Source organism: Anser cygnoides, chromosome 4, assembly GCF_040182565.1.
Source record: "Anser cygnoides isolate HZ-2024a breed goose chromosome 4, Taihu_goose_T2T_genome, whole genome shotgun sequence".
In the NCBI taxonomy this organism is placed as follows: Eukaryota; Metazoa; Chordata; class Aves; order Anseriformes; family Anatidae; genus Anser; species Anser cygnoides.
In genome coordinates, this window is record NC_089876.1 from 70,639,859 (window position 1) to 70,665,681 (window position 25,823).

The following is a 25,823-nucleotide window of genomic DNA, read 5'->3' on the forward strand; positions in this document are numbered from 1 at the left end:
GTTCTTGGGTAGCTGCTGATATGGGCTGTCACTGTGATCTGACATTTCCTTGGTGGAGCCAACAAGAAGTCTGCTTCCGTAAAGGCCATGAAATCTGGGCCCCCCTGACTGTTTTTCTCATAAATCTGAAAATATTGATTCCTCCAAAGCTTCTCTTCAAATGCCAAGTGAGGGGGGGAAAAATAAACATTTTTTTCCTGCTCCACTTTTTTCTTATCTGAGTTCCTCTCAACCTGCTGAAGCTGTTTAGATGTGGGGGTCTCTAACAACATTGTATTTACAAATCCCCGAAAGAGATGCTATGAAGCAATAACATGTGGCCATGCCTTGTAAACATTTAAGGAATCATCACAAAAGAATGGAGATTAATTTGATGCTTCTTTTTGTAAGCTCTTTTTTATAAGTATGTTTGTGCCAGGGACATGCAACTTAGAAACATAAATATCCCTTGTTCCAGGGTTACATTTGGCAGCAGCAAAGAAAGATTTCGTTCTGAGGTTCAATGTCCAAGCTTGTGTTTGGTGAAAGAAGGATGACAAAGAAGTAAGGGGGCCAGGAAGTTTTAATTAAATGCAATATCTTAATAATGATCTGATGTCTTAGATCCTATTCAATGACTCAGCAACCTGAAATGGCCTTTGTGGGGTAAATAAAGGGGGAAAACATCCTTTGTGTTGTTATCCTCTGCTTCCTAAGGGATAACCAGGGCTGCTGAAGCCTGTCTGTTAGGATTAGAAGCAGTATTACCTCCAGCAATCTAATATGATTCTCTTGATGTTACATAGTGCTTTTCTTAAACTCAGAGTACTGAAAAGTACATCCCAATTGATACAGAGCAGTGCGATCAGGTAGGTTTAGTAGTTTTCTTATCTTTCTAGTAAGTATTATGGGATAAGGCAGCTTTCCCTAAAAGTGGTACCAAAGAAATAGAGGGCAAATGAAATCATAGTAGACTTTTTTTCTTCTGAACCTTTCTGTTTAATAGCAGTTCCATTTGCTTATACTAGGTTTGAATTTGACCCAGTTTTTCCACTCAGAACAAATTAATTATTGCTAATGAGAATTACACTGACACGGTGGTTTTTTGCCTTTTTTTTTTTTTTAATATACATATATATGTAAAAATGGAGCGACTGCACATTAACCAGCAAAACTTATTTGCAGATACTTATGTTGGTCCACAATGATTTGTTTGTTTATTTATTTTTGCCCCAGAATAACCATACAGGTTAACATGGTGACAGGATGTAGAATACTTCATAGAATTGTAGAATCACAGTGGTTTGGGTTGAAAGCTTGTATTAAAGATTATTCCAAGCCCCCTGCCATAGGCAGGGGCACCTTCCAGTAGACCATGTTGCTCAAAGCCGCATCCAACCTGGCCTTGAACGCTTCCAGGGATGATGCATCCACAACTTGCCTTCCTGTTTGTGTTTTCAGTGATTTGGATCATCATCTTGAACTTTTGGTTTTCCCCTTATGCCAGATGAGTGCTCTGGACATTATCTGTAGTTTATTCTGGGATGATCGTCATTTACTCTTTACTGTTGCAGCAGTTTCTGTCCATAAAAATAATTTTGTTCTCTTTCACCTGCACTATTTCACTTAATATAGACAAGGTATGAAGGTTGATAGCTTTTGTTTCTAACATTTTTGATGACAAAGCTTGTGGATATCTTTGATTTTTTTCAGATGCAAAGCAATAGAGATTAATGAAATCTCAAAATATATGTGGGTGAGGTAAATTGTGTACCATATAACCCCACGTTTAATATATTATCGGTGTCTCATGAAAAAAAGATGTGTGCGCTCATCTGTGGTCCCTGCTTAGCAGCATGTCTGTCTTATAAACTAGTACAGCCAAGAAATTTCAGTTTTGGAAAGAATAAAAACAGAGTGGAGCTGGAGGAAGTACAGGGTGGATCCCTGTAAGATCCTAAAATGAAGCATTTTATTTTTTATTTTTAGGCATGGAGAGAACTCTTCCTAATGGAATAGTAGCAAATGGTTTGAAGGGTTTAATTTTCAGATATAATCCTTGAAGCATTAGATATTTTTAGTGTCTTCTATTATGTTCAGACATTTTGCTATCTTACTTGTATTTTCTTTTTCCCTGTCAGGTCTTAGTTTAAAAATAAAAAATAAAAATTGAATAACAAAGTGAGCTCTCTTAGATAAGTCCTCATGAGTATTATTTTCACTGGCAGTCTAAAAAATGGCAAAATATTGGTTAAACACTAAATCCTACTGTGTAGTGATTTTAATTTCATAATGTCCAAAATTAAATGATGTACATTTCTCATTCAAAATCCACGCACAGCATCACCATAGAATTCTTGTCTTTATACTGCCGGATTGGACAGATTCTATCTTTATCAGCTTTTACGTGCACGGATTTCAGAGGGATGCCTCATTTACATGTGAAAAGAAGATTACAGACTGTGACATAGAGAGTGGTACTGGCTACTAAGATAGGGTGTAAATTTTTGGTTTATCGAACACCCTGTGACCATCTGTGGTAAAGGGGATAAGTTACCTCTCTGTTCTCACAGGTCACAACAAGGTAAGGTTAAATACATCATTACAATAGCAACACTTTACATTTACCCTAACTCACTTGTGTGTCATATCACATGTCCTTAAGAGGAGCAAGACAGTTGTAATTCCTTTCCTTTAAGATGCTTGTTGGGTATGTGTTCCATATACCTTCACAGCAGTCTGCTAAAGACAGCTTGGATGATGGGGGATTTTACGCCTGTGTGCCATTAGACTTCTTGATTTGGCTATTAGAATCATAGGATACCCTGAGTTGGAAGGGACCCACAAGGTTCAACTCCTGGCTCCACACAGGACCACCCAAAAACCAGACCATATGTCTGAGAGCACTGTCCAAATGCTCCTTGAACGCCAGAAGCTCGGTGCTGTGACCAGTGCCCTGGGGAGCCTGTCCCAGTGCCCGACCACCTCTGGGTGCAGAACCTTTCCCTAACCCCCAGCCTGACCCTCCCCTGTCCCAGCTCCATGCCGTGCCCTCGGGTCCTGTCGCTGTCCCCAGAGAGCAGAGCTCAGCGCCTGCCCCTCCGCTCCCCTCGTGAGGGAGCTACAGGCCGCCATGAGACCTCCCCTCGGCCTGCTCTGCTCTGGGCCGAACAAACCAACAGACCTCAGCCTCTCCTCATACGTCTTGCCCTCTGGAGTCTTTGTAACCCTCTACTGGATGCTTTCTGTGTACTTTTCGTATGTTTTATGTCCTTTTTTTTTATACTATGGTGCCCAAAACTGCATATAGAACAGAAAAAAGTAATAGAATAAAATGAAAACTTTATTCCAGCTGATAAGAAGTATCTGTTCTACCTGAAGCAGAATGTTTTGTCTGAAGGTTTTGTAAGAAGCAGTGAGTAGAGAGTCTAGATTCACAGAATTCCTAAGGGAGGAGATTTTCTTCTTTTACTTGATAGCTGAGTGGTTCGTGCACACAGTCAGGATACAGAAGGCACAAATTCTCTTCTGTCACAAAGGATTTCAACTTATATCTCTCATAATCACTGTACTATAAGGACAGTGTGTCTGATAGGAGGACAGTGGGCTGCTGGTCTCTTGGGTTACAGGCCTTGTTCCATTAAATGTTTGACAGCTTATGTGGAGTGAAATGGTCAGAGAGGTAGTCTTGGGCTTCACCACCCAGTGTATTCCTGTCCAAGGAGCCACAGGAGCACGTGAGGTATAGTTATTAGGGAAAGAAGAAAATTGTATCCTGAATGACTAATTGCTTACGTGTCGATTAAATTGAACATTAGTCACAAGTGGTAACCCTCTCCCAAGTAAACAGGGCAACAAAGACTGTGTTTTCCAGCAAGTTTATAATTAATTGAAAGAAATCTTTCTCAGTATTGCAGGCCCCCAATGTGTATCTTCATTTGGGTTGTAAGGGCCACATCGCATAAAGGAAAAGTGATTCAGCACTGTGGCACAGGAAGTGGATAAAGAGAAGGGTTTATGAGCCCAGATTCAGGTGAACCAATTTAATTCTGGAATTTGAAGGTGTCAGCAGCATTCTGGATGAAAAACTGGTGACCTTTGCTTGCAGAGACAGCTGCTAGTAAGAATTATGAAGAGGTCCCGACTTCAGTCTTCTAAAACACTGTGTTTGTGACATGATAGTAAAATCCTGCAGCAGCCTGTCTGTGCTAGGGGTTTTACGCATCCTGCCCAGAACAACTCTGGTAACAGTGATGGAAGGTTTCCCAAAACGAAGTCAAGGCTTTACATTAAATTCCACTTTTCGTCGTATGACCTACAGTGCCTGTTTACCGAGTGACCTGAATTGGTAAAAATTCATAATGCAAGTGTTATGAACAATAATAGACCTTCTTTTAATATTATATTGTCCTGTAAATATGTGGCATGCAAAATAAGCATAATACTACAGAGTCCCTGGTTTAGCTGGACTAGTTGGATTTTTTTTCCCTTGTATTTTAGATTGGTTTAGGCATTTTGTACCTTCGTTCAGTTTGTAAGAACAGGTCTTTCCTTTGTTTAAATTGCCAGTATTTATAGTATATCTGACAGTAACCCCCTTCTGTTCATACCAGTTTGGGAAAACAAATGGTATTGTAATTGTCTAAGGGGTGAAAAAAGTGAAATCTTGAAAGGTAGAGTTTCCCTTGGCTGATGTTTTAAATGAATGTTGGGGGGGAAAAGCAATGATGAAGTCAGACAAAAAGCAGTATTTGCTAGCCAGCAGTTCTTTTTTCTCTAATGATGTCTGCCTCCCAAATGCCAGACTGCCTTTCTTATTGTAAAGATTTCCTTGATCTAGTTTGTCCGGGCTTGCTTAACATCCTAAGGCCATGCTATTTAAAAATCCACACACTTGAAGTGGGCAAGTTTTGGATTCGTGGAACTGCTAATTCTCTTCATTTAAACTGCAGGAAAGTGGTCATATCCTGTATTTTAGAACGTTGCCCTTCTAATTCTATCTTTCTTCATGTGAGCAGCATTCTCTCTGAAATGTATTGTTTTGTCTAATCTATTTTTCATAACAGCAGTACTGTTAACAATTCCCTTTGCCATTGTATCTATTAAAAATAAAACAATGGTATCAGTCCACTGAAATAGCATTATGTGCTATAGTCTTCCTTTGCAAAAGGAGAAAACGATTTACAAATAACAGTAGTCCCTAGCTCTGCAGCAGGATGTGTTAGTGTGAATCCCTCAGCCTGTGCCAGCTCCTATTAACAGCAAAAAGACAATAACCGAAGGCAATGGACAGTTTACATATTCGGCAGCCAGAAGGAGCTTCTGTTTCTGTTATACTCCCAGGTATAAAAAATTTGCATGTAAAGAAAGCTGTCCTTTTGCTGACAGAAACATGCAACACAGTGACATTTCGGTATACATGTGATTACAAGGTGCTTGGATATGGTACATTGGGGATTGTATCTGAGAACAAACCATGGTTTGTTTTTGAAAAATAGCTGAATCAGATCCTAGAACAGCCAAAATATGAGTATGGCATGAGATCTGCAGTCCTCTGAAACTTCCAGCAGCTTTCATAAAAGCTTTTTTGGTTGCTTTCATCATTCTCCACTGGCAAACCTGGTTTTGATGACAAACTTTAAGACCTTCCCAAGAATTTGTACACGGAACCAAGCTCCCAGACTCCTCTGTGGAAGCTCATGGAGAGGACTTCACTGCAAATGACCGTGTAGCTGCAGAAGTAGCTATATAGCCATTTGTCCATGTGACAAACATCAAATGTAAGGTTAAGACAGAAGTTCCATGGTAAAGCTGTGGCTGTGGTTTGCTCTGCTGTGGAGATTCTCCTTTTTTTAATTTTCTTTTTTTGACAAAGTAGGTACTAGGCATTCCATCTAGGTCTCTTCAAAGCAGTATACCTGCATCTCCTTTGAAGAGAAATGAAGTTTTGGGGAAAGAAGGCCTCCCAAGGTAGAGTTAGGATAAGGCATGTGGATGATGCCAGACCTGGGAGGCATTCCCAAGGTGTTTAATGTAGTTGTAATTGCAATTTTAGATCGCCATCAAAACGCAGTCTTGGGATGTGCTCAGTACTGACGGGCACCAAGCAGTCCAAAAAATGAGGGAATAAGAAAAAAGTTTTTTTTTTTTTGCTGGAAGAAATAGATGAGGTTGTTAAATTAATAGGGAAATTGCTTTAAACAGAGCATTTTACTGCATTTCCAAGGCTTTGTCCTTGGTTTTCAGATACATAAAGACTGAGAACAGGGCTGGATAGGTTTTTTTGTAATGTTTTTTCTGTGTTTTAAATACCAGTTTCTGAGGTTTTCAAATCTTAGAGGTGAATGAAGATACTAGGCTTTTTGCCATTCTTTAACATCACCGGGTTTTAACACTGTTTGAACTCTAGCAAAGGTACTGATATTAGGAATAAGATTTTTTTTTTTTCTCCCTCCTATGTCTATTCTTTTATTTCTTGCTTTGGAAAGTGTAGTAATTTGACAGTCCTTATACCTGTTTCAAACTTCTGTGCAAATCATTCTGTGGTATCTGACATTGCTCATAGAAAATAATAAGAAATGAAAGCTGCATTAATTCAAATGTCAACTTCAGGCTAGAAAAGGCTTTCATTTTCTATTGTGGGGACGAAATCACTGGATTTTGGGTCATCTCTTGCACTAATACTAAATATATGCCTGTGTTAATTGAAGCCTTACAAAGGACTGACCTTAGATTTTTTTCTGCAGTTGGATGGCTTAAAGGCTTAGAAATGCAGGCAGCAGCCTCCCAGATGGAGGATGGGAAAATAACACTGCTCTTAAAGTTGAAGCCTGACTCTTTTTCTTGGGTTTGCATTTGGCTTATGCAGCTTGGCTCAGAGTATTGGTGTGCACAGGCTGAGGTTGAAGATAGTTGTGTGATATTTTCTGTCTGTATATGTGTATATTTATGTGTATGTGTGCCACAGATATAACAAACAAGAAATGCTTGCATGTCATTCCTAAAAAAAAAATAATTAAATCGAATAGAAAAAATAAGATGCATTGACTGCATTCCTGTTAAAAATAAGCTGGTATCAAAAGCAGCAATGGGGAGAGAATGAGAGAAAAAGGCAAGCAAACTCAACAGTGCCTTAGTATATCATTTTCCTCCTCCTAACAAAGGAAAATAATTGACTGTATGGAAATCAAAAAATGGTGAAGTGTACTTGGCTCTCTACTCGCTAATTCTTTGGCCAAAATCAGGAAAAGTCAGAAAACACCTTTCAAAACTGCTGAAAGGAGAACAGGTTTGGGCTATTTGCTAAGCTTAACCCTTCTGTTTTGTACAAGTTCTACAGAAACAGATGTATAAACAATGGAATAATGTACTGGAATTATACAAACTCATGTATTACAATGCATTTTAAAGTTATTTACCCTTGGCAGCTCGTCATCTGTAATTAAATTTCTGAAAACTGACCTTCCTTTTTCCTGCAGGACACCTCTTGTGGGACACTAATGAGATGCTGTGGGAAACCAAGGCAGTGCCTGCTCTTTGATCAGACCAGCCCAGTGGCAGAAGGGCTGTGCAGGCTTTACTGCAACGCCCTTGGCAGCGCTCGTGTTACTAAGAAAACTTTGCTTTACTCAGTCCTAAAGAAACATTTTTGAAACCTGCTCGCTATTTCTATTGTGTATGCAGGATTCAAACAGCAGTTAGGCATCTAGAATGACACTGGCACATACACAGACCTGCCTCTTGCTGCTTAACTAAGAATTGAGCAGAAAAAGACTTGTTTTGTAACTTCAGCTCTTCATGTGTGCTGCTTAATCTGCTGTATGATTCCTGTGTTTTGATATAATGGGAATTACTATACTTTCATAAAGTATTGGATACGTTTGAATGAAAAGAATGTTATTTATTTCCAGTCTTTTCACTTGTTTGCCTTAGCTCTCACATGGCATGATATCTGTTGTACTGTGGATCAGATGGTGGTGCGTGGTACTCTGGTTTAGTACCAGTTTCAGGGCATCCCTACAAGCTATGGGAGCTAAATGGTGGCAAGGGCTTTTTTCCACATGGGCACCAAACTCAGTACTAGAGCTAAGCACCATAGGTACGATGCACCGGAGGCTACCAGACGTGAGTTTTGTGCCTCCTACCATGAGGTTGCATAGCAAAAGGGGGCTAAAATAATGCTACTTGCAGTCCATAGCCAGGAGCTCTCAATACATGCAGCAAGCCTCATGCGCTCCTCAGTCATATCCAGCAGTGACAGAACTACTTGCTTGAAACTTGTGATACCAATGCAAAATGAGTAAATGTGTCATGAAGACACAGTCAAGTAGAGGATTTGATGCTCCTATTGTACAAAGTTGCTGTAGCAGTGTGTTTCATGAAAGAGCAGGAGAAAGGAGAGAAAGTCACGTCAGTCACTGCAGGAAATACTGAACCCAGAGGACTGAGGGCTGCAATGGAAGAAAGCTGCTAATATCCAAAGTAACACAGTGGGCTGGTGCTTAGATGTAATAGTGATTAAAGGTTTTTAAGAGACCTAGAAAGAAAATCATTACTTGCATTCGAGGGAAAAGCAAGCAAGTAAACTCAGCAGTTCCATTGCTCCACTCCACGTGGCATTCCTGCACCTGGCATTGATGTCTTTCACTAGACAGGCTAGATGTAGAAAACCACATCTGCTCCAGTTCTGGATTCTGAGATGCCTTGTATTTTTACACCCCACATAGTTTTGTGTTTGTCAGGGAGAGATACAGTTCCAAAATGCTACTTACAGGCAGAGAGGAGCTTTACCTCTGGTTCCAAATAGGATGCATGTCAATTGTTTTCTGACAGTGGTCAGGAATGTCTTCTGTTGGACGTGTGTCCTTTCATTGTCAGGGAAGGTTTTAAAATCTCCTGGCACTGGTGGGGGTTCGTGATGTGTGTGGTTTAGATCAACTGCTGCTTCCAATTAAGGTTAAGTGTTTAGTGTTACCCAAATGTTCCTTATTGTCAGTGTGTATTTTCTATTTCAGAGTTATGCAAATTTCTTTTTCTGTGACATTGGGAAAAGTCAAGGGAAAAGAAAACATGCATTACTGTCTTTTTGTGGCATCTCTGGCAACCATTAAAGTCAAAGCAATCTCAGTAAAAGGTTGCAACTGGCACCAAAGGAACACTGCACCATTATTCCTGGAGTAACAGCATAAAAATAGACTCTCAAACTCAGGCACATTTTGTGTTCTATCTCCTTCCCTTCAGATGCTGAGGCTCCTGCCAGACCCTGCTGCTGCTTTGTCTATAACATGCACCAAGTTGACTTTTCCTCAGTGCCCTTTCAACTGACACATTTGTCAATGTATTGGCCATCTTCGCTGGCTTCCCTGCTGTATCTCCAGTTCTCTTCCATTATTCCCACATTGCAGCAGCTGGCATCCTCTTCCTTGATGTCTAAATGGATTTATTACTTCCCAACTGCAAATCTCACTATCTCATTGCTTACCAACTAACATTTAATAGCCTTTTCTATGACTTCAAGGCTGATTTAACCCTTTACTCTTCTTATTCCTTTATTGTTGTTCCGTGTGAAGACCTGTGGGTTCTCTCTTTTTTTAATGCCCATGCCTTCCATTAGTTCTGTTTTCTGAATCTATATATTCTCTGTATAAGCATTGCACCCTTAATCCTTTTTTAAGTACGTTCTTCTGTGTTGTCACCATCTTACGTGGTTGTTAGTGAATATATAAACAATTTGAGGTTGTTAGGAACAATTACACTGTGTATCAAATATGAAACCATGTTGAGGATGTTTGTAAGTAATACATGCTGAGATGCTGGATCTCTGTCACTGGTACCTAATTCCCAGTCTAAGCAAGTGTATGTCATTCTTCAAAATGCCTGATCATCAGAGTTTATTTCCCAGTTTTCACACAGTTTATTCCCCCCTGTTACCTCATTACCTTATGATTGTGTCTGTGATTTCTTTGTGAAGCCCTTACTTCTTAATTTAATACTTCTGCTTAATGTACATTCCCCACATCTCCTGCCATTTTGTTTTATCCACCAAGACTGTCTCCCACCTACATCTCTGGTTTTATTTGTCTCATTTGCTTCCCATTACATACTTGCTTGTCTCTGAGTGTTGGGGCACATACCCCACATCCCTCGTAACCAAGAGTGTGCCTGCTCTGGGGTCACTGCACATCAGGGAAACTTTGTCATTTAATTCCATTGTTGTAGGCCACATTGCTTTGCCTTTCAAGTCTTTCCTTTACATAAAGCTCGGTTATATTAGGCTCAGAACATAAAACGCTTTTAGTCACACACTAATGCTCAAAACAAACAATGAAAAGCTCCAACAAAAGACTTTGTTTTCAGTCTTTGTGCATGTTTTAGCTTGGCATGGAAAATAATTTCCTTGGTTTGCTTTCTGACCTTGGGCAAGTAATTCCCCTTGGCACATCTGTTTTCTTCTGTGAAATAGAGATGAAGATGCTGAGCTTCTTTGCAAAGCATTTTCAGAGCTACAAATAAAAAGTGTTCTATAAAAGGTAGTTGATATTTTTATTCTTAACATGATTGTTATTCTGTGTGTCAGTCAGCGAAATAAGCACAATGTCTATTCTTAGCAAATAATAATGGTGGTAGTTGTTTTGACTCGTCGAAGGTTTTCTTGAGTGGCTAAGTTGTTAATGGAAGTGATGTTCTGAACTCCTACAGACTTCTTAGGTTTTTCACACCCATATATTTTTTGCAACAGATGTACTGTCTTCCTTGCTTTCTTTTTATTCTCACACAAAGCTTTTTTTTTTTTTTTTTTATCTTCATGTAGGGTCTCTTTTTCTCTTTCATGGCAAATACAAGATCTGGCCTTAGTATTCTTTGGTGTTCAAATTGTTCTGCTCAATTCACTTGTCTAGTAGAATTGCCTTAAAAAAAAAAAAAAAAGAATTAAATGCATGCCTTTTTCCTTTCTTTTCTTTTCTTTCCTTTTTTTTTCTTTTTTTTTTTTCTTTTTTTTTTCTTTCTGGCTTATGAAGAGTTTCCTTTGGAATGCCACCAAAAAAAAAGTTACACTACTGTCCCTTTTGCTGTTTGCTCTGTACGAAAGAAATCTCTCCCAGATTGCTGTTCACAGATTTCTTTTCCTTTGGGGATGGTCTTATTTTGAGCAGTATTGTTCAGTAATATCTGTGCTTGGGAGAATGCCAAGCTCGTCCAGGGCAGCACAGGCAGCTCTTTCCATTGTAGGGCTTCCAATTAAGCTAATGCTACCAGCTGTGTGTTCTTTTGTCTGCCCTGGACTAGGTTGTGCTATTGTGCTTCACACGGCATCTCTCCAGCAGAGCCTGTTGTCTCCATACTAATAGTCTGGGCAAGAAAGGGGAGTTATGAAACATTAGCACTCAGGAAAGAGAGGGGATGTAAAGCAACTTCTGGCAGTGTGAGTTATACTGAGAAATGGGCCTTCTAACCGTGGGAAAAATGGGTGGGGGCAGGGGAGAAGAGTGTAATCTTTTGCATTTGGATCGTGCAAAAGTGTATTACAAAGGAAACAAGGCATCACCGCAGATAACTAGTGATAGGACTAGAGGGAATGGCCTCACCTTGCACCAGGGGAGGTTTAGGTTGGAAAGTAGAAGAAATTTCTTCTCAGAAAGAGCAGTCAGGCATTGGAACAGGTTGCCCAGGGAAGTGGTAGCATTACCGTCCCTGGGGATGTTTAAGGAAAGGTTGGACGTGGTGCTTAGGGACATGGTTTAGTGGATGACATTGGTGGTGGGGTGATGGTTGGACCTGATGATCCTGGAGGTCTTTTCCAACCCTAATGATTCTATGAATCTATGATCATAATCCCCAAAGCATAAGAGAAATGAGATTGCTCATCCCAAATAAGTCATTCAACACAGTAATGTCAGACGTGGGACCAGGATACAATCCTTCAGATTCTCAGCCTGGTGCCAAGGCCTCCAGATCTTGTTCTTTCTTGACATTGGAGGAAATGTGTTGAAGTAGGTGGGGGGAAATTAACAAAAGAGAGGGAGGGGGATACCTGAAGAGGAAGAGCAAGTTGCTTTGGCTGGAGTAGATGCTAAGGAGGGAGTGAGAACAGGCAATTGGAGGATGAAAATCTATGTTCTGTAGTAGGGGAAGAAAAAACAAGTAGGAAGGAGTTGGAAAAACTGGAGGGGAAATTTGCCTGACAATCTGGCTGATCAGTGGCAAGGAAAGTGTGATTTTTTTTGTCAAATGGTGTTTAAGATCAGTGTTTTATTCTCTTAACAAGAATTTTGCCCTGGCTTGTTTTGAGCAAGTCTATAAAATGAGAATTACTAATGCCCAAGGTTTAAATATGATTTGTTGTTGATATTTTTTCTCTAATACCTCTACATAGACTTTCAGAGAACACAGAACTAGAGTAAATCCCTGTGATGTTACCAGGATGTTATATTTTGATAAAAATTGTCTCTAATTTTATATTAAGCTTCAAGACTCAGTCTTTTTGTTTCCATATAATTGCTGCTATGCAGCTATTCTCTGCTCTGCAGCAGGCAAGCTAGCTATTAAAAAGGGTATCAAGACACTATGCACTACTTAATAACTTCTCAAACAGTGCTGGTAAGGAAAATTAAAAGATTCAGCAACAGTGCAAGGGTGAAGATGAACAAAGTAAGAGATGGAGGAAGTTGCGTGGTAGACTGAAGTAATATATGTTTCATCATTAAATAGGTAATCATGTATAATCCACTGAGGGTTACACATGAAATGAAAAGTTTTCATTTTCTTTAATGGATGAATGGAAAGTGCTCATGCAACAGTTTGAGCAAGGATGCTAGCAACAGATGAGGTTTGGCTCGTGTCAGCTAAGGTTCAGCACACAAAGAAGGGAGAATTTTGGAGTTAGTCATGTCAATTAAGGCCCCAGTTTCCACACGCTCCTTATTTTTCAGTGGGCTACATTAACTTTGCAGATAGTCATCCTTGTTGGGATGCCAGGATCAAGATGTTGATTTTGTGGTTTCTCTAACCCTTTCTCCAGTAAAAGTCACTGCCTGGCTTTAATCAGTTTCACCTTCTTTTCTCTGCTCTTCTTCATCTGATTGTTATCATCTCTACAACAGTGCTAGCTGGCATCCCTTCCTCTTGCCAGGGCTGCCAGCACCACAGCTTCTCTGCACCTCTTAACCACAGGCACCCTAAAAAGCAGTGGTACTTTTTTACAATATACTCATCTTCATGTGCTAGTGGAGATGGAAGCTAAAGCCATTCTTCAGCTAAGGTTTTGTGGCTGTGTAACTTCTTTGAAATACTATTTCAAAATGTTTTTCAGGCAGTTCAGGGCTGCTCAAAGAGTGAGGAGCTATCACTCCTCTTAGCCAAGGCCTGAGTGCAACTGTTGAATGCCAGATGAAAATAGATTTGAGAAATGTTAAGTATAAGAAGTCTTACTATTGTTTCTCTGCCTGGTGTGATAATTTGGCAAGGCTAGTTCAGTGTCTGTTTCTCCAGGATTTAATAGAAAATCTGCAGGTTGGCTTACAGTTAAAATAAATAAATCTGGACTTCTGTCCAAAGAGAGATATTGTTGAGTTTTCCACTTGGTAGCCTTTGAAACTTGGCTTTTGCAAGCTATGCTTACTTCAAGCTCTCTCATTGCATCCTGCAAAGGATGGTGTCAAAGTAAGATTTCTGTACGTCTTACCTCCCTTCAAACTTGTGAGATTTCTAGTTTATTTTTCAAGGCTCAGACAAGAGAATCTCCATCCTTTACTGGATGCAGGGGGAAACTTAGTTACAAGAGATGAGGAAAAGGCTGAGGTGCTTAATGCCTTCTTTGCCTCAGTCTTTAGCAGCAAAACCAGTTGTTCTCTGGATATCCAGTACCCTGAGCTGGTGGAAGGGGATGGGGAGCAGAATGTGGCCCTCATAATCCACGAGGAAATGGTTGGCAACCTGCTACAGCACTTGGATGTACGCAAGTCGATGGGGCCGGATGTGATCCACCCGAGGGTACTGAGAGAACTGGAGGAGGAGCTGGCCAAGCCGCTTTCCATCATTTATCGGCAGTCCTGGCTATCAGGGGAGGTCCCAGTCGACTGGCAGCTAGCAAACATGATGCCCATCTACAAGAAGGGCGGGAGGGTAGACCCGGGGGACTATAGGCCTGTTAGTTTGACATCAGTACCAGGGAAGCTCATGGAGCAGATTACCTTGAGTGTCATCACGTGGCACTTGCAGGGCAACCAGGCGATCAGGCCCAGTCAGCATGGGTTTATGAAGGGCAGGTCCTGCTTGAGGAACCTGATCTCCTTCTATGACAAAGTGACACGCTTAATGGATGAGGGAAAGGCTGTGGATGTGGTCTACCTTGACTTCAGTAAGGCTTTTGACACCATTTCCCACAACATTCTCCTCAAGAAACTGGCTGCTCTTGGCTTGGACTGGCGTACGCTTTGTTGGGTTAAAAACTGGCTGGATGGCCAGGCCCAAAGAGTTGTGGTGAATGGAGTCAAATCCAGTTGGAGGCCGGTCACTAGTGGCGTCCCCCAGGGCTCAGTACTGGGGCCAGTCCTCTAATATCTTTATCGATGATCTGGATGAGGGGATCGAGTGCACCCTCAGTAAGTTTGCAGACGACACCAAGTTAGGTGCGTGTGTCGATCTGCTCGAGGGTAGGAAGGCTCTGCAGGAGGATCTGGATAGGCTGGACCAATGGGCTGAGGCCAACTGTATGAAGTGCAACAAGGCCCAGAGCTGGGTCCTGCACCTGGGGCGCAACAACCCCAAGCAGCGCTACAGGCTGGGAGATGAGTGGTTGGAAAGCTGCCTGGCAGGGAAGGACCTGGGAGTACTGGTTGATAGTCGGCTGAATATGAGCCAGCAGTGTGCTCAGGTGGCCAAGAAGGCCAACAGCATCCTGGCTTGTATAAGAAGCAGCGTGGCCAGCAGGTCTAGGGAAGTGATTGTCCCCCTGTACTCGGCTCTGGTGAGGCCGCACCTCGAGTACTGTGTTCAGTTTTGGGCCCCTCGCTACAAGAAGGACATGGAGGTGCTCGAGAGAGTCCAGAGAAGGGCAACGAAGCTGGTGAGGGGTCTGGAGAGCAAGTCTTAGGAGGAGCAGCTGAGGGAGCTGGGGTTGTTCAGCCTGGAGAAGAGGAGGCTCCGGGGCAACTTTATCACTCTCTATAGGTCCCTTAAATGAGGCTGCAGCGCGGTGGGGGTTGGTCTGTTCTCCCACGTGCCTGGTGACAGGACAAGGGGGAATGGGCTAAAGTTGCGCCAGGGGAGGTTTAGGTTGGATATTAGGAAGAACTTCTTTACTGAAAGGGTTGTTAGGCATTGGAATGGGCTGCCCAGGGAAGTGGTTGAGTCATCATCCCTGGAGGTCTTTAAAAGACGTTTAGATTTAGAGCTTAGTGATATGGTTTAGTGGAGGACTTGTTAGTGTCAGGTCAGAGGTTGGACTCGGTGATCTTGGAGGTCTCTTCCAACCTAGACTATTCTGTGTGATTCTGTGAATGTGATGGATTTAACTTTACCATAGTTGGCAAAGCCTGTTTAAGGAAGGAAATCTGACCCAAAAAAGACTTCATAAAAGGCTTGTTAATAAAAACATCCAAAAGTGGTTGTGGTGTTTTTGTGCACCAGAGATGCAAATGGTCTTTCTAGTAATGTTTTTTACTCTTAAATTTATTCTTTAGCAGAATTTTGGATTATTTTTCACAAAGAAACCCCAGGGGTTAGGAAGCACATCTGTTAAAACTTAAACACAAGTTTGTTTTCCAGTCAGGACAAACTAAAATCCCTTAAAGGTTAATTACAAGTGAATTTAAAACACTGTTAGCGTTCCAAGTTGAGTAGTGGAGGAGGGGAGGATTGGTTAATGTTTACAGGTAAAATGTAAATGAAAAGGCTCTCTATAACAAGAAGGAAAGAAAGAAAGAAAAGAAAAAAAAAAGACAGACTTTTATCTGCATTGCAGATGAGAATATTCTTTAAGATCTAGAGAATTGTGCTTTTTTTTTTTTTTTTCCCCCCTCACGTCTTACCCTTATTTCCTTCTGAATAGTTTTCAGGATATATTAAAAATGTGCTGTCACTCATCGCGAAATAATTCAGTTCTAAGTCTGGGATGAACTGTTGTGTTATGAGGGAAGAATAATTTGCAAGAGCAGAATTGCTATCCAAAAGTGACTAAAAAGATTTAATGAAAGTTTGAAACTAAGCTCACTTGATCATGGGCCCCACAATCACATTTTATCCCTACATCTTGCATCTGAGATTATGAACACCAAACAGAAAGCCCCATAGTTTAACTGTTTGAACTTCTAAGTTTTATGTTGTGTTGTTTTTTTTCAGGTGAGCCCATTTTTGCAATGAATTTATCAATGTTTTGAGACTGTTTTAAGGGTGACAGGTAGGCAAAACACTACTTTATGGTTAGCATGGCCACTTACTGGGGGGATGAGGACATCGCATCGGAAGAAATCTAGACTTATCGTTATTCCTTAGTCTTTGCAAGGAGGAATTTGCATGCTGTGGTCCCTTGGTCTACATCTGCATCCTGAAACTAAGCAAGGATTTGCAGAACAGTCAGCACAATATTATTCCCAAAGTAAACAAGAAATGGTAGGTTGTATAAAGTTATAAAGATATTCTGATTGACTAGTGTCTGTTTATTAGGTGCGCAAGTCACCTGATGTTGAATTTTGCCCCTCGAATCAATTGTTTATCCTAATCTGGATCTGGATTAGTACAAACAAGGTGATGATAGGGTTGATTAATTTTCAGAATGCATTAATAAATCTGTAAGTACTTTCTTCATGTGTCATGTATGGAGAAAACCTCAGATTCTTATGGACTGGATTTTTCTCTCTGACCTCTGAATGGATAGTAGGTTCCTGGTTGTTCCATTGCAATGGGGAACAAACTAATCAGAACATCCTTCCAGGTAAACCATGATCCATCTGGTGGTGAATCTTATAGACTCCAAAAGAGAGAGCGGGAAGGAGATGAGATGTTTCTGTGGAAAGGCAGTCCTCACCTTCAGCAGGAATCAAGAGAAAGCTGATTTGTCCCACTCAAATAGAGCCCTTCTGGTTTCAGAGTCCTCAGAGCACTTCTGGAATACAGGGCAGATATACAGGGAAAACTCATTATAACCTGTCTCTTTCCATCTCAGAGATACCAGGGTAAAGACTCGTTTCTGCAGCTTCACATTCAACTAAATAGCTTAGAGGTACTGCTCTACATTTATAAAACGTGGAAACGACCCAGGAGCAGAGAAACTGAAACGATGCTAGCTTTGAAAGGACATCTAGGGGAATGACATTGGGATGTACAAATCAAGTCCAATGGACCAGGACTGATTATTTGGAACAGAATTTAGATCTAGATTCTGTTCACTTAACATATATTAGGTTAGTAAGCATGTACTTGGTCAATCAGTACTACTGTAGTTTCTAAATTATAAAAAAATGAAAAGGATCCTAGAATACATCTCTGATTACTTAAAGGGTGCCCCCCCCCATGCTTACACACAATATTTAGCATTTAGGGAAAAAAAAAAAAAAAAAAAAAAAAGAGTTGCTCTGTCTTTTGTTTTACCAGCAATTTAAATGGGAGCAAAGTTACACTCCAGAGACTTACTCTGAAGACTCTAGAGATCTTACACAAACTTTTTCAATTTGGCTTGTCAGTTTGTGGTGTATGAGGCTGATTTTTTATGATTTATTATCATGAAAAAACAGTGAAAGATTAGTAAGAAAATGGTCTCATTAATAGCAAGAGTTAAATCTCAGTCCTTTTTTTATTGTTTCTTATTTATTCCTGCACAAAATAGTTTCCTTTTAAACTTGCTTTTATATATAGATTTTTGTTGGCTTTTTTTTTTTTTTTTTTTTCCAAAATTACAGCAACCAGTAGTTATTTAAGATTTTACCATTGTTTCCATTTTATAGAGAAAACATTTTAAGGACACATTTGTAACCATAGCTATTTAAATTCTGCTTTGCCGGAAGAGCTTATACAAGCTGATAGACTAGATATAAATTATTTATTTCAAATTGCATTGGCTGTGATCTTTATTTTAAAAAATAGCATACTGAACACAAAATTAGTTTTTCTTTCTTTCTTTCTTTCTTTAGATACCATGCCAAACTAACTTAGAAGAGATTTTACTCAGAAATATTGGTTTTATTTTATTTTATTTTATTTTATTTTTTTCTGGCAATAAGCCCAACACTATTGGAAATTCTGTAACTTTGCATTTTGAGGTAGACAAGAAACTGAAGGGTGAAACATAAGGCTGTGTACTTGCAAGTGTGTATTATACAAGAGAGAGTCTGTATGTAGATCTGCAATAGAGAAATACTCTAAATTCTGTAGATATTCCTGATATTCTCTCTACATAGTGTGTAAAAATCTGATCCATTTTATTCTTTTAGCTGGTGAAGATCCAGTTTTTAATAGCACCTGTTATCTGGTGGTTATGCAGGTGAATTAATGTCTGGACAACTTCTGTGTAGACATAATTTATGAAACAATAGCGTTTAATAAACACTGTTGTTAATTCTGTGTTCCTTCAGTGTTAAGCCTGCAATGTGTGTACAAACACATTTGATCTTGACATTTTTTCTGTCCTGAGTGGTGAGGTCTTAAAAGATCCAGCAATATTTGTATTTCTCTAATTGGTTGCAGACTAATACACCTTGATCATATTGGCAGTTGAGTAAGCATCAGCTTGGAAATACAACCTCTAAGGAGGTAATAGTAAATAAAAAATAAATATTAAATAGTTTTGAATGGCAAGATACCCTTTTTCAGCATCTAACTCTGGGTATTGCATAGTCTCTAAGTGTACAGAAATAAGACCATTTGTGAGCATAATTAAGTGCATATTGCCCCAACCCAACACACACAGTGCTCATAAGGACATAATGGAAGAAAGAGCCAAAAAGCCAACTTCAGCCCTGAGGCTATTGTAATAAATATGGTGCAATGTCAAGAGGGAAGATTTTAAGCCTTTATTCGGTTTGCTTGCTGGTATTAGCATTTGGCCCTGTGGAGCTAAATGTTCCGTGCTGCTTTCTTCCCATTCACATTTCAATAACGTTTCACAAAAAGCGTGTTTCCCACTTCACAGTACTGTGAGTACACTGATTATGCTCAGTCTGAAGTACGCCTGCAAGTGTACATATTTCCAAGTGAATTTTGTAATGAGGTCCAACTGGTATATTTCTAAATGTTATATTTGAGATACTGGAAGGTCATACTCCATGTTTTATTGAAATGGATGGTATCGGGACCTTCTAAATTTTCACTGAACTAAAAGTAGGCTTTTGCAAAATCTAGTGTTGATTTTATTTATCTATTGCTATCTAGCTGTAAGGGTATCTATTGACATACAAGTAGCTACAGGTATGTATCAATGGATAAATCAATATCAATAAAAATAGTTTCTCTGTCATGTGGTAGCATTCTTATTGGGATATGCAACCTAAATATTGCAATACTCTATGCAGAACTGTATCAGGAAAGAGATTCAGGATCTGCATAAACGCAGCTAGACAAGCCTGTTACCTCTGGTGAAAGTAGGGATTATGAGGAATGTAAACAAACAGCACACTAGATGAATAGCTAATGAGATTGTTTTAAGGCGTTCTGAATATTAGAAACTTGTGATACACTGATACTTTTTGCCCATTTGTCACGTTGTAAATATTCTTATTGTGATCAATAAGTGTTTGCAGAGTAAAACATTACTCACTGTGAGTAAGAGCCATATGATATGAGACAACAGGTCTGATGCTAGTATATTTTTGTATTTTTAGGGAAATGTATTCTCACATGTGGGTTTCTTGTTTTTGCCTGCACCTGTTGTGTGCACAGAATATTCCTGCAAGATAAGCAATTGCACAGTTTTGTATTAGATTTGCATATGTAAATGCATATTACTCTTTACCATCCCATTACCTAATTTCCATGTGTAAATGCAGGTTAACTACACATGTAGCTTTGCCAGTGGCAAATTGAGTATTTCAAAATTTAGCTTTGGGCGTACTCTGGGGAATTATGCTACAAGCTTGTGTTGTTTCCTCATTCAAGCTCTCAGTTCTATTAGAAGCCCAACATAAACACTTGACTGTACTTTGTTTCACAGGGTAATGCTTCAAAATTACAGGCCTAATTATTATTAATTCTTTTGATATTTATTGATTGCATTAACATTAATCATGATAAACACCTCTGGTATTAATTTGGCTGTCATTTGTATAGTATTTCGCATTGCTTGCAACTCAGCCCTCATTAACTGGACCATTAGTTACAAGGTACTCCTTTTCGTGTAAGCAACACCATGCCTTTCTTAAGGAAGTAAAAAGAATGAATGTGCATACTGTTCACTGAACTTTGAAAGCATTTTGTTTTACTCTTTTTTGTTTAAGGAAAAAAAAAAAAACAATATACCAAAAGGATAAGTTACATAAGATTGTTGTTTGCTTCTCTTAGAACCCAAAAGCAACTCTGTTTTAGCTTGGATAAGTTAACGTATGTAATCATATTCAGCTGTCTTCAAAAGTTGACAGCAAGGCTGGGCTGTTATTTCTTCAAGTTTTCTCTGTATAATGCAAAGATGATGTTCATGGAGCTGTTGTGCTAGACTTTGAAGAGTGCTTATCTCCTTGGGAAGTCATGTTAATTCAGCAGCTGTAATTTGCTCTTAATGTTCCTCAGAAGGTCCAGGGTAGGTCCCATTTTGAAGAGAGAAATCATTTCTAGGCAAGGTAAACGGGGCGGTCTTTCAGCTTTCACCATAAGACAGCTCAAAGTGAATAGAGAATCTTCATGACTTACTGAATTACTCAATATACAAAATTTTATCCGCATTTCACTTGGTTAAAACTGCCCAGTGTCTGCATTTCAACGGCAAAAATAGGCCCTATGCACTGAACTGCGCTCATCATCTTGAATACCTCTGTGTTTTCTTACAGCCTGTGACTTGATGAACCAAGGCATCCTGGCCCTTGTGAGCTCCATTGGCTGCACATCAGCGGGATCCCTGCAGTCACTGGCAGATGCCATGCACATCCCTCACCTCTTCATCCAGCGCTCGACGGCAGGAACACCAAGGAGCGGCTGCGGGCTCACCAGGAGCAACCGCAATGATGACTACACGCTATCTGTCCGCCCTCCTGTCTACTTGAATGATGTCATCTTGAGGGTGATCACGGAATATGCCTGGCAGAAATTCATCATTTTTTATGATAATGACTATGGTAAGCATTAGCCGGGCAATTTCTGTCAAATCCATAATACCACAGAAAGCAGTCACACTACATCTTTTTCTTCTACTAGAATGTTTTGCTTCTAAACATTTATGGTTCTCTCAGCATTTCACATTACCTCAGAGAAATCTATTTCTAAAATCCATCAGTGTTTACAAGTTTATTTGATGACATCTTTGTTAGAGTTAGCTGATAAATGGAGAGCTTACCTGGCTTTCTATTCTGCTGGTGTTTGAAGTGTAAAAATATTAGCATATTTTCTTGTTTTTTGGAGTATATGGAAATAAAAGGTGACAGTTCAAGAGATAACATGTAAGATTTTACATTCTGTAGAATTATTTCTTGTGTGGTGAATCTCTTGTGTTTTATGGGCTTACATTTGATGGTCAGAAGCTGAGGCAACAGTGAATGTAGGACAGAGACCTCAGCAAGAACAAGCTGCTATTTCTAAATGTGAAACTTGTAGAGAGAGCTACTGTAGAGCAAAGCACATGAAGAGGAGGGCTGGAGAAGACAATGTTCCTTCTTTTTTAAGTGCATTCAGTGTTCCTGAAATGTGCTGAATTGACAGTGGCTGTGTAATAGAGTAAGTGAGACACAGACGATGGCATCACAAGTTAGACTGTGCCATCCAGCTTGGTGATTCAGCCAAGTTCAGTCCAAATATCTTCTATTGCTGAGAGGAGAGCTAGACAGATTGCTGTAGAATAGATGTGTTATCTAACTAATTTTATGATCTTTTTCTATGGAAAATTGCTTTGAAACCAGACTGGTTTTCTTCAGACACATCCATTATTCATAAGTAATCATGACTTGTTTGGATGAACATTTCAAAACTTTATTTTCAAAGTTAAATCTTCAAGTTGTTGAAAAAAGCTCACTTCAGCGATTTGCTGTGCATAATAACTGGTTCATTCAGGTCAGGTGTTATTGAATTTTGTTCCTTGGCTACATAATAAATTCTTAAATTAGAAATATAAAAAATGATGAATAGGAGAATTCCTATTTATAACAAAGCAGCACCTAAAAGCACCAGCCATAGATCAGGAACATGCACACAAACCAAAAAGCTTGCAGAAGAGAGTATTTTTGTTTTATGCATCTAAGTACCAGTGTGTCTTTGAAGACGAACGTAGTTGTGCCAGATAAGATATCTTTTTGCATGTATTTGTTTTAAAAATCAAACTTTAATGATTTTTTTAAATAATTGTATTCATAAACACTAGTTTTAAATCACTCGAGTTTCATTCTTTTTAATTTGAGAATGCAGTTCAGACCCATGTCATTCTGTCCTTGATTTCTGGGTACAAATCCTGTTACGGTTTGTGTTATGTAACGCAAATGTCTGCCTGCAAGGAGTAAGTTTCAGACCAGTAGCTAATTTAGTGATGCATCTTCCCCAGATGTGACATGAGAGGAATAGTAAGTCTTCCCACCATCTTCTATGCTTTTCTGACTTCAGTAGACTACAAGAAATGCTGTGTTTATAGAATCATAGAATAGCTGAGTTGGATGAGATCCACAAGGATCATCGAGTCCAGCTTCTGGGTCCCCAAAGGACCACCCAAAAATCAGACCATGTATCTGAGAGTGTTGTCCAAACGCTTCTTAAACTCCAGCAGACTTGGTGCCATGTCCACTTCCCTGGAGAGCCCGTTCCAGTGCCCAACCACCCTCTCAGTGAAGAACCTTTTCTTGATATCCTGTCTGAACCTCCCCTGTTGCAGCTTCAAGCTGTTCCCTCGGGTCCTACTGCTGTCCCCAGAGAGCAGAGCTCAGCGTCTGCTCCTCCGCTCCCCTCGTGAGGGAGCTGCAGGCCACCATGAGGCCTCCCCTCAGTCTGCTCTTCTCCAGGCTGAACAATCCAAGTGACTTCCTCATACATCTTCCCCTCTAGACCTTCTACCATCTTTGTTGCCCTCCTTTGGACACTCTCTAACAGCTTAGTATCTTTCTTATACTGTGGTGCCCCAAACTGCACACAGTGCTCAAGGCACAGCCACACCAGTGCAGAGCAGGGTGGGACAATCCCTTCCCTTGACCAGCTAGCAGTGCCATTCTTGATGCACCCCTGGGTACGGCTGGCCCTCCTGGCCACCAAGGCACACTGCTGGCTCATGTTCAGCTTGCTGTTGACCAGAACCCTCAGATCCCTTTCTGCAGGGCTGCTCCCCAGCATCTCGTCCCTCCGTCTGTACGTATAACCAGGGTTGCCCCTTCCCAGGTGCAGAATTCAGCACTTGCTCTTGTTAAACTTCATATTGTTGGTGATTGCCCAGCTCTCCAATTTGTCCAGATCTCTCAGCAAGGTCTCACCACCCTTGGCAGAGTCAACAGCTTCCCCCAGTTTGGTATCATCTGCAAACTTGCTCAGAAAACCTTCAAGTCCTTCATCCAAATCGTTTATGAAAACATTGAAGAGGACTGGTCCTAAAATGGAGTGCTGGGGAACCCCACTAGTGACAGGTCACCAGCATGATATAACCCCATTTACAAAAATCCTTTGGGCCCGACCTGTCAGCCAATTATTCACCCATCTTATTATGCTTTTATCTAACTGTGTTCTGCTCATTTTGTCCAGAAGGATACTGTGAGAGATATTATTGAAAGCATTACTGAAATCCAGAAAGATTACATCGACTGCCTTCCTTTGGTCAGCTAGCTAGCTGGGTGATCTTGTTGTAGAAGGAAATTAAGTTTGTTAAGTATGACCTTCCCCTAGTGAACCCATGTTGGCTCTGACCAATGACTGCATTGTCCTGTGTTTTTCAATACGTCCTAGAATAATCTCCATAATTTTACCAGGCACTGAAGTGAGACTGACAGGCCTGTAATTGCCAGGATCTTCCTTCTTGCTCTTCTTGAAAATTGGGACCACATTTGTCCATTTCTAGTTAACTGGGACCTCTCTCTGGATTCCCAAGACCACTGAAAAATATTATATTGAAATATTGAAAAACCTACTGAATATTGAAAAACCTCAGTGGCAGCATGTTCCCCTCGGAGCTCTGTCTGGGAGGCTGCATTGGTCGCAGTGGGTGCTGAGCTCCTGGAGGCCACGGCCTTCTAACAGGTGGATACCATCACTCCCTGGTCAAGCTGGCCAAGCTTCAGCATCCTTCCTGAGCACCCTGCCGTGTTGACCTCCTGATCGTTCACACTCCCGAGGGGCTGCCTTTGTCAGACAGATTGGGGGGTGCTCCTGGCTCTGCCCACATTTGTCTGCCACCCTTGCGAGGGCTGCCGGGTCCTGGCAGCTCCCTCGGCTGCCTCGATGCATGGAACCCCCTGCCCGCCACGATCACCTGCTCCACTGCAGAGCGTGTCTGCCCCGGAGCCGATCACCTCGGTGTCAGACTAGACAGATTGGTAAACTGACTGTAATTAGGGACTACGGTCATGTACATCAGGAAAAGGTCCAAAAAAAATCTGTATTTAGTATAAACTAAGCAGTCTGCTGCCCCCCCTCCAATTATTTGTGGGGCTTATTGGTTTTTTTTTTTTCTGTTTTTCTTGGACTTTTTTTTTCGTGGTTGGGATCCAATACTGTGAATAGAAACATATTAAATACAATTTGTTTTAATTTAATGTGTAACTCTATGTAGGGTTGTTATCTGTGCAAAGGCAAATGTTTTTTTAAATTGTGCTAACTCCCTGATTTGAAAAGCCATCCTAAGGCAACAAGCAGTTTCTATATTCTCATTATGCTTCCTTCAGTCTCTTTATACATTCTTACATTACTATTTCATTGAATATCTCCTCCTCCCTTTTTAATAAGGAACAAGAGAGCAGAAGTTTCAGATTACCATCTCTAACTCAAGGCCTCTTGTTATTCTCGTTACTATGAGACTTGTTCTCTGTCTCTTTCTTTCTGATAGTGTAATGTCTCTGTAATTCCTCACTACTGTGTTTCAGGTGAAATCATTAGGCTTGACATACTATTTCATCTGGTCTTAATTCTCCTAGCCAGTTTTTAATCTATGGCAGTAGTTTTCCTCATACCTGGGATGATACTATTTTCATAGCAGTCCCTAGTGAGCAATCTTGCCAGGAGCTTATTATAAATCTTAACAAATTGTGTCATTTTTCTCCCCTTTTCCTGCTATTTTACTGATATATTCAAAGCATTTCCAGTATGTTAGCAGGCCACAGTTTTTCTTCACAGGTTCTGTATTGACCAAAGAGGGGCTTTCACAATGGGTGGGATGGAAAGCAAGGGCATAAAATGAGGAGCTGGAATCACTTGTTAATGGATTATAGTGTGGAGACATCTGAATTCAGTGTTCACTCTGCTTTGAGCAGGAGGTTGGACTACATGACCTTCTGAAATCCCATCCAACTCTAATTATTCAGTGACTGTGATGTTTAAGAAAGTAAGTTGTTGGGATGGGTCTATAGATATGAAATACTAAAAATAAATAAATAAATAAGCAAGCCCAGGATCAGTTTAGGTTTTATAAAAGCCAGTTGGTCCAAGAACCCTGAAAGAGCTTGGGTAAGGAAATGCTGGCTTCTGTGCCTGTTTTAGAAAGAAATCAAGACTAGGCATGCAGATACAGGACAGAGGCCCTGGGGGTGAAG

At 40.4% G+C, this 25,823-nt stretch overlaps 1 protein-coding gene across 2 annotated transcripts in view; it reads left to right on the forward strand.

Annotated features, from left to right (window-relative positions):
• GRID2 (glutamate ionotropic receptor delta type subunit 2) overlaps window positions 1–25,823 on the forward strand; it is an 807,057-nt gene that overhangs the window by 464,282 nt on the left and 316,952 nt on the right. For both annotated transcript variants that reach the window (XM_066996365.1, XM_066996366.1), the window contains one exon: window positions 20,949–21,233. In XM_066996365.1, the coding sequence (XP_066852466.1) occupies window positions 20,949–21,233 (285 nt within the window). The remainder of the gene's footprint in view (window positions 1–20,948; window positions 21,234–25,823) is intronic.